The sequence below is a fragment of the Heterocephalus glaber genome, unplaced genomic scaffold, assembly GCF_053883595.1.
Source record: "Heterocephalus glaber isolate CG9 unplaced genomic scaffold, H.glaber_assembly_v1.0 deba00001454, whole genome shotgun sequence".
NCBI lineage: Eukaryota > Metazoa > Chordata > Mammalia > Rodentia > Bathyergidae > Heterocephalus > Heterocephalus glaber.
This window is the reverse complement of record NW_028258303.1, coordinates 11643506-11652547: the sequence shown is the minus strand read 5'-3', so window position 1 is coordinate 11652547 and position 9042 is coordinate 11643506. Positions and strand designations below refer to the sequence as shown.

The 9042-nt window shown below is 51.3% G+C and overlaps 1 protein-coding gene across 1 annotated transcript; it reads right to left on the bottom strand.

The window, feature by feature from the left end:
- Positions 1 to 3195: 3195 nt before the first annotated feature.
- On the bottom strand, positions 3196 to 8850 carry LOC101722537 (ATP-dependent RNA helicase DHX8-like). Its single transcript, XM_021261055.2, is given in 6 exon segments — positions 3196 to 4677; positions 4679 to 5331; positions 5334 to 7323; positions 7325 to 7573; positions 8149 to 8463; positions 8465 to 8850. Coding segments are annotated over 6 exon segments (3792 nt in total). The 5' UTR covers positions 8741 to 8850; the 3' UTR covers positions 3196 to 4368.
- Positions 8851 to 9042: the final 192 nt, after the last annotated feature.

Genomic DNA, 9042 nt, shown 5'->3' with positions numbered 1-9042 from the left:
TCAGCACTTACATAGTCACTTGCTCATATGACTTTTCATTTCTCTATTTCTTCTTCTCTTTTAAAAAGACAAACTGACAAAGCAAGTTAAAAAGAGGATGTCAAAAGCAGAATCAGAGTGAATTATTGCATGTTGATTTTGACATGTTCTGCCTTAACATATTCACATTTCAAATTCCTAGGGACTTCCTGCAAAAATATAAATCTGACAGTGAATGGAAATTGCTTTAAAATGATTTTTAAAAATAATTTCAATGCATGTATAAAACTTAAAGTTAATTTTGACAATGAATGGAAATGGCTTGAAATATAATTTTTAAAGTAACTTTTTGATCTCCTTTATTTGGTACAAATTAACTTTTAGCAACCTTGCCCTAAGTAAAGTAACATTTTAAAAGTTGTTTTTTAAAATATTTGTACAATAACTTTTCCTGAGAGAGTATGAAATGAATTTAGCTTAATTTAGGTAGTGAGCATATTTCATTTAATTACTATCATTTCAGATTTCCTTACCTGCACAATCACCTTGAGAATAGAAAAATTGCTTCTATTTTAGGTAAATTTTCTATAGACCCTTCGTAAAAAGATTGAGTAATTACATTTTCACCAGTTCGGTGTCACATCTCCAAAGTTGTCATATCAGATATTGCTGGTTAGTGGATGATGTTTACTGATTGAATATTAGATGTTCTTGAATTGATCTCAGAGGGACAGGAGGATCATGAAAGTGTAGTCTTGGTACATTGGTGCTTCCTGGCTAATTTTAAAACTTAATCATCAGAAACTTCCTCTTTCTATAACTTATTAAAGAGAGCCTATGGAGAGAATAACCCTTCATTACCCTCTAACATGATGGTAGTTTGGATGCTAGGGCACCTGATCATCTACAGAGATAAAAGATCAGGTATGGAGAGTTGTGCAGGGAACTTTTCAGTTGATCTCATGCCACCAGACTTTCTGAGTGTGGCACCTATCAAATGATGGATATAACTGTGGCATTCTGAAATACTAAAACATGAACAGGTTGTGTGGACTTCTAAATTATTAGGTCACTTTATCAGATCAATCACCAAAAGATGAGGGCTGGGGATTTAGCTCAGTGGTTCTGGCACCTACCACAAAAGCATGAGGTCCAGAGTTCGATCCCCAGTACTCAAAAAAAAAAAAAAAAAAAAAAATTAAGAAGGAACCAAAAGATGAGAAGCTCTTAGTTTTTGAATCTTTACTAAAATAATTCCATACTACTGCACCAGAAGGAATCCTCCTTATGCTTCTTGCTAGCTAATAAAAGTGGGTCAACCATGGAGATTGTCAGTCTGTTCACTTGAGGCAGACTCCTTCTGATCCATGCACCTTGAATATTGTCTCTGTTTCTCTTTATTCCCTATTGTCCCCCTCCCCCAGGTATCCAAGGGTCTGATCAGCCCCAGGCATGTCATTAATAAGACTTATTTCCAAGTGAAATCTGATTTGTCCTAGCAGAAAGTTGAAATGGAACTCTGATGTTATGAGAAAGTAGGATAATCCCCAACTCTCCAAGTTTTAAAATTCCCTACAAAGAATAGCATTATTTCAGTCAAATTTCCAACCTACATTCATTATTGAAATTTGTTAAAATACATAGTAGCTTCTCTTGCTCTATTTCAGGAATTTTAATATTCTCTATTTTATATATAGAATTATAGAAATATTTTATATTTATATATATTTTATACAATTATAGAATGTTTTATATTCTCTATTGATAGAAATGCCACTAGTTTGGAGTTCATTTCTCAATTATTTTATGCCCTGTAATTAAATACACCATAATCTCTTTTACTCTTAAAAGCTGAGCGCCTTTATTTGTTTAACATAGCATACCAAGAACAACTGTCACTTCCAGACCCTGTTAGAATAAATTGTAAGGGACAATTATATAAAGAAAGAGACATGCCTTAATATTCCACTCACTGGTGGTCCTGCCTTCACTCTAGGACATAGTTAGGTGAACAGTTACTGCAGTCATGTGACTTAGAATTACTATTATTTGCTCTAACTTTCCAGACTCACTACAAACAGATTACTTGGCCCCAGATTTTGTAACACAATTTCTCTATAGAAGAATGTGCATTCCCTGCTAGAATTATCTGGTTTCTTTTTCCCTTCTAGGGATGAAAGACTGGGTGGGGATACAAACATCCCCAGGGAACAGATGAAAAAATAGTGCCAGAAAAGCTGGAACTCTGAGAATCTGATGAGACATCTTCCCAGTTAAATCAGGGTCTAGGCACATGAGTTGGAGATCCACCATCAGCCTCACAGCAGAAGCACCTGTTCTTCATCCTCCTGTCTACAGAGGGCCTGGTAGGTGGGGGTAGAACCAGCTATGCCAACACCAGTAGATAATCACTGTGTCACTCCGTGTTCCCAACAGGAGAGAAAGAACTCAATTGAATTTCCACACCAAGTGTACTATTTCTATTCCCTGAATACCGTATGCTGCTGGCCTTTGTGACACAATGGCTAAATCTGCAATTTAATTTATTCTATATAAACTTTCCGATGGATAAAAAAGAATTTTTTCTTTTTCTATTATGATAAATCTAGAAGTAAATATTGACTTCAGAAAAATTCTTTAAAAAGTGTATTGATTGAGTAGTATGCCTAGTTGCTACCCTGCCTGAGTCCTCACAGTTGACTATCACATAGCATTTTAAAGCAAGAACTGGTATAGAGCTTTCAGCCACAGAAATCAATATTGTCATTTTTTTTAAGTGTGTAAAGAGAAAACAGGGTATTTATTTTGACTCAGATGCAACTCATGAGCTTAATACATAGCTTTATTTTTAAAGAGTGTAGAGAGAACAGCTGGGACATAGTCATCTGCCTGCCGGGCTGCAGGAGAGCTAACGCTTGCCTTCCCCTCCATTGTCCCCCATAGAAACTAGAAACCAGGCCACATAGCCATTGAAAGAATTTATTTACTGGGAAAAAGAGGCCACTGCTAACTTTAAGTTCTCTCTGCTCTTCTGCCAGGGATGGAAGTCCAGGGAAGTGCTTGTGTGCCCACATGAAAACTGTCTCCCTGCCTTGCAGAGAGGCAGGCCTGTGTCTGCCAGTCTCCCCTCCCCTCCCCACAACCCCCACCCCCCCGTGGGCAGGGCTGGGCAGTCAGGATGCAGTTCCGGATTGGAAGCTGTGAAGGCTGGGGTGCTCAGTCTCTGGACAAGTTCTTCCCAGGTGGATGGTACGTTGATATCTGTTTCCCTGTCACGAGCAGGTACCGTGGGTAAAGAGGACTCGGACTCGGACGGCAGTTCACACACTTATCTTATATTATCATAATTCACTTCAATACAGTTATCACACAATATTAAGTCTGCCAATTACCACGTCCCTGTACCTGTACTACTCAAGTCCTTATGGGAGCGTGACGTTTCCTCCCGTAGAGTCAGAGGGTCCGATCCGTAGACGAAGGGCGTCGAGTCGGCGCGAGGCTATCCGACTCTCCGCTTGCCTCATCCTCTGGTCTCGTCTGGTTGGTGGCGATGCTCCTTTCAGCGGGATCAGGTGTGCAGATGTCTCAGTCGGTAGTCAGATCAGCAGATCGACTGGTCGACTGGTCGGATCGACGACTTGCTTGGAGTCTTCAGCTCCTTTTCTACTATTCTAACTGGGCGTTTGTGGTATTGGTTCAGACTTATCACATCTTATCACACTGTCCAGTTCGGGGTACACCCTTATCAGTTCCATACCGCTTAAGGTTCTACTTTCATATCTTATGGTTACACATCACTCTTATGATTATGTCACACTTAGGGTTACAGCACACTTAGGGTTATACAATTCAATCTTATTTCAAAGTGTTCTCCACATCCCCCTGTACCTCTTCGGCGCGAATTAGTTGGACGCCAGGAAGCCAAGTCGTTGCTAGAAGAGTGCACCAGCAGCCCCTCACGGAGGGGCGGGGGGAGGATGCCCCTTGTCTGCCTTGTTTTGCAGGGGATGGAAGCTCTTGAGCGTCCATGGCAACTGCTGCTCCTTTTGCCGCGATCCGGTATGGCACCCTCTCAGCTCAAGACCCAGGCAGAGGGCCTTTCTCAATTCCTTGAGCCAAGAAATCTTTCTGGGAGGTGACGTGGAAGGACGAGGAGGGTGGGGGAGGGGGGCAGGAGGGAGAGGGGGTGGAGGAGGTGGAGGAGGAGGAGGAGGTGGAGGAGGAGGAGGAGGAGAAGAAAGAGGAAGTCATTGGGGTTCCCTTGGACCCCGGCTTCTCCCCAGGAGGGCGCACGGGGTGACCGCCCATGTGGTGGGGGCTGCGGTTCCAGCCCCGCCCACACTGGGCTCCACCCCACAGGGCTGTGGCCTCAGGGTGCGGGGCAGGCCCTCATCGCTGCTGCCGCTGCCTGAGGGCTCTGGAGATACTCCAGGCGTCCTGCTCCTTGTGGCCATTGTACAGGGGCCCCAGGCATTGCTGCTTCTTCAGCTGGCTGAGCTTGTCGGGGTCGGAGAGCTTGAAGGAGGTGGGCGCGAACTCCACCAGCCAGCGCGGGTCGACAGTGGTGACCTCGCGCATGCACTCCTTGGTGGTCAGCACCAGCTCATGGTACACCACCCACTCAGGCTGCCGGTTGAAGAGGGTGCCCGAGGGGTGGATGTAGACCACCTGCTGGTCGAGCAGCATGCGGTAGCCCCCCCTGCGGGTCCTTCTTGGCTGAGTTTCGGAAGAAGCCGCTGCAGATGGCCTTCTGCATGCGCACCGTGGCCTTGCCGCAGGACACCACGTCCAGCTTGTGCCTCTCCATGATGCCCAGCATCTGCTTGCAGATGTCCTGTGCCCGGTGCAGGGAGCGGGCCGGGAGGAAGTTGTCGTAGCACCAGGGCTGGGAGAACTGGTTGTCCTTCCAGGAGTTGTACACCGCCAGCAGCGTGAGGTGGTTGCCCTGGATCTGGCGGAACTTGGCCTTCTTCTGGTTGGTGAGGGCTTGTTTGTCCTTGGGCCTGTAGAAGATGTTCTGCATGGACAGCATGGACACAGTCGTCAGCACCTCCTCACTGCAGCCCAGGTGCGCCGACATGATGAGCATCTTGCACAGCATGGGCTCCAGCGGGAACTGCGCCATCCTGCGGCCCAGGCAGGTGAGCAGGCCCTGGTCATCCAGGAACCCCAGCGTGTAGAGCTGCTCCATGGCCTCCAGGAGGGTCTCCACCGGGGGGCTATCCATGAAGTTGAAGGACAACAGGTCGTGGATGCCCAGGGCCTTGAGTTATAGCACGGTGCTGGCCAGGTTGGTCCTCTGGATCTCGGGCACGTTGGTGGCGAGCATCTTGTGGTGGTAGGCATGCTCATGTACAGCCGGTAGCACTTCTGGGGGCCCATGCGGCTGGCCCTGCCCACGTGCTGCTTCACCTGGGCCTGAGAGATGGGCGTCACCACCAGCTGGTCCATGTCTGTCTTGGAGATGTAGACCTTCTGCTTCACAAAGCCGGGGTCCACCACGTAATAGATGCTGTCAATGGTCAGCGAGGTCTCCGCAATGTTGGTGGCAATCACCACCTTCCTGCTGCCTGGCGGGGCTAGCTCGAAGATCCGGGTCTGCATCTTGCTAGGCAGGGCAGAGTACATGGGCAGGATGATCAGCTCAGGGACGTCGGGGCCCAGCGACTTCATCCTCTCGTACAGCATCTCCCAGGCTGTGTCGATCTCCTCCTGCCCAGTCAGGAAGACCAGGATGTTGCCTGGCGGCTCAGTGAGGTGGATGTGCATGGCGATGAGCAGGCTGGCGTCCAGGTAGTCGGTCTCAGGCTCCTTGGCATACAGGGTCTCCATGGGGTAGGTGCGCCCAGGGATGATGAAGATGGGGGCTTTGCAGAAGTACTGGGAGAACTTCAGTGCATCCAGCGTGGCCGAGGTGATGATCAGCTTCATGTCCCGCTGCTTCTGCACGGCCTTCTTCAGCAAGCCGAAGAGCACGTTGGTGTGGATGGTCCTCTCGTGGGCCTTGTCCAGCATGATGATGGCGTACTGCGTCAGGTCGGGGTCCACCAGGCACTCGCAGAGCAGCATGCCATCCGTCGTGTACTTGATGCTGGTCTCTGGGCTGCTGCAGTCCTCGAACCGAATGGTGTAGCCCACCTCTTGACTCAGGCGGCAGCCAAACTCCTCCGACACCCTCTTGGCCACAGACATGGTGGCCATGCGCCGGGGCTGGGTGCAGCCAATCTTGCCCCGGCACTTGTAGCCGGCCTCGGCCAGGTACTGGGTGATCTGTGTGGTCTTCCTGCACCCGGTCTCTCCAGTGACGACGAGGATCTGATTGTCACGGAAGGCCTGCACCAGTTGCCCCTTCAGCCTGTAGATGGGCAGGCCCTCCCGCTGCTCCACTAGGGACAGCTGCGTCTTCTTGCCATAGAACACCTTGTTGTCCCCGAATGCCTGCTTCTTCCACTCGGGGATGTGGCGTGCCATCGCCCTGATGGCCCGCAGGTTGGTTGCAGTCTGCCTGCCCTGGGCATCAGGCAGGGGGTCAAACCAGTGCTTGTCGAGGCCTGTGGGGATGGAGTCCATCTTGGCATCCTCCCGCTGCTGCACCTGCTTCAGCTCCCGCTGCTCCTTGGCCAGCCCACTCTGCATCATGGCGGCCTGCAACAGGGAGCTCTCCGGGTTCCTGACCATCCTGACTGGGCTCATTTGCGTGCCCCACTTCATGTGGCCCCGCAGGAACGGGGGCTCCTTCTCCACCAGCTCGATCTCCAGGTCCTCCTCTTCCTTGCCATCCAGCTGCGGGAGGATGCCCATCTCCTCATCGAAGTCTGGGAACTTCTCTCTGGAGAGGATGCTGGCCGCAATCATCTGCTTCCTCTTCCACTTCTCGGGGTCCAAGTTGCACCGTGTGAGGCGCTTGTGCTCCAGCCAGTGGTCCTCCACCTCGGGGCCTCTGATGGGCCACAGGTGGCTGGGTCTGTCCAGGTTCCGCATGGAGGTCTCCTCCTTGCTGGTCCCCCTGACCAGGTTGCTCCGCCACCCCTGCCACTGCCGCCACCACCACCACCGATTCGGGTCCAGGTCCTCTCCACTCTCCTGATCCACGTCCTTCATGCTCGGGCTGGTCTTGGTCCCGCTGAAGGACAGCACTTTGACCTTGACCCACTGGCTTTTGCTCACCACGTCCGCCACATCGGCCACGTGGGCCTCGCGCCGCAGCTCGGAGATGTACACCAGGCCTTCCCACCACTTCCTCAGCCCCTCCAGCTGCACAAAGCACCCGAACTGCAGGATGCTGGTGACCTTGTCTGTGTAGATGTGGCTGATGGCCGGCTCCTTGGGCGGCGGGGGGGGGAGGGTCCACGTGCTTGTCCCACCACCTGGGCAGGCTCCTTTCCAAGTCCTTGTCCCAGGGGTCCTTCCTGCCTTTGGCAGGGCTCTGGCTCCTGCTCCTGGACTGCTGTCTGGACTTCCCTTTCCTCCTCTCCGGGGTCCGGGAACAAGACCGCCAAGAGCAGGACCGGTGTCTGCACCTGTGGTCCCTGTCTCTGTCTCGCTGTCTGTCTGGGTCCCTTGTGGGACTGCAAAACCTTGTAATATTAGAATTCTTGTAGCCCCGACTGCAATTAAATGTGAGTTAATGATTAAGAAGCTTGTTAGTTCTGGGAAGCTAGATAAAATTTGTAACAGACATGGAGTTTTAAAAGTAAATTACTCAACTCCTTGTTTGTCCAGAGAATGGACGTTCCCAGACCCACTATCTGTTGGACAATCCATCAACGTGTCTGCCGGCCATCAGTACATGACAATCGTGACCATTAGTGTGTGTGTCTGCCGACCATCAGTACGTGACAGTCGTGACCATTAGTGTGTGTGTCTGCTGACCAACAGTACGTGACAGCTGACCGCTAACCTTTGTTCCTTTTCTCGTAAATCCACATGTTAACCTCCCCCTCAACCCCCTATAAAAACAGCCTCGGACTCTGAGCCAGTTGCCTCCCTAAGCTACTTTGCTTTGGGAATGCCATCTGGCCAGACTAATAAAGGTCTGTTTTACTTTCCAACTTGTCCTGTGTGTTCCCTCCCGGGTGTTCTTCGCTGCAGTCAGCTCCTCGGAGCGTTTGGTAAGGCCCACAGTCTCACATTTTGGAGGCACCGCTGGGATCCCCGGGTGTGCTTCACTGCAGTCAGCTCCTCGGAGCGTTTGGTAAGGCCTTACAGCCTGTCCAGGCCCGGGCCCCGGCCCCGCCTTTGCTTCTTCAGCGTGTCCCAGTGCCCCGCAGAGCCACTGAGCATCTGGGCCTCCAGCTCTCTCCGGACGTCCAGGGCGGCCTTCACGTCGTCTTCCTCCAGCACGGTCCCCAAGGGGGCAGAGACAACGGCAGGGGCGGGGTTGTCCGGCTGCCGCAGCCCCGGGAACAGCTCCTTCAGCTTCTCCTTCTCGCTTTGGGCCTTCACCACGGGATCTTTGCTCGTGGATGGCTTTGCCGGGGGGGCTCATGCTCCGGATGAGGCGCAGCAGGTTGCTGACCAGAGAATCCGAGAATTCTGCACCACTTGTGACCAGGGAAGCCTTAAAAGTCTCCACAGTGGTATTTTTCTCAGCCAGACTGATCACAAATTCAGCTAGATCCTTGTCGTTGATCCCCAAGTGGTTGTCCAGCTCCGTGCAAACCTTGGACACCAAGGCCAGATACTCCAGCTTGGCAAGCTCCTCCGAGGGGCCCGGCTCTGAGCCGCTGAAAGCTCCCCCCTGGGCCAGCGCCACCTCCATGGCTGTGCTTTGCAGGCCTGCTTGCTGCTTGCGGCTTGCCGCTTGCGGCTTCCGGCTTCCAGCTTCCTGCTTCTGGCTTCCTGCCTCACCAAGCTCCCGGTTCTACTTTGCTTCCGGGTCCAAACTTCCCCAACCTCTCCCGCCTCCTTGACCCGCTGGATCATAGAGACGAGCCCAGAAGTGTGTCTGCTATCCCTAAGGGATAACCGGAGTGGGCCGCTCTACTCTACATGCTGAGTGGCGCCCCCTACGGGCGAGAGAAATCTCCTGCCCCAGAGCCTGCAAGCTCTCCCTCTGGGCGC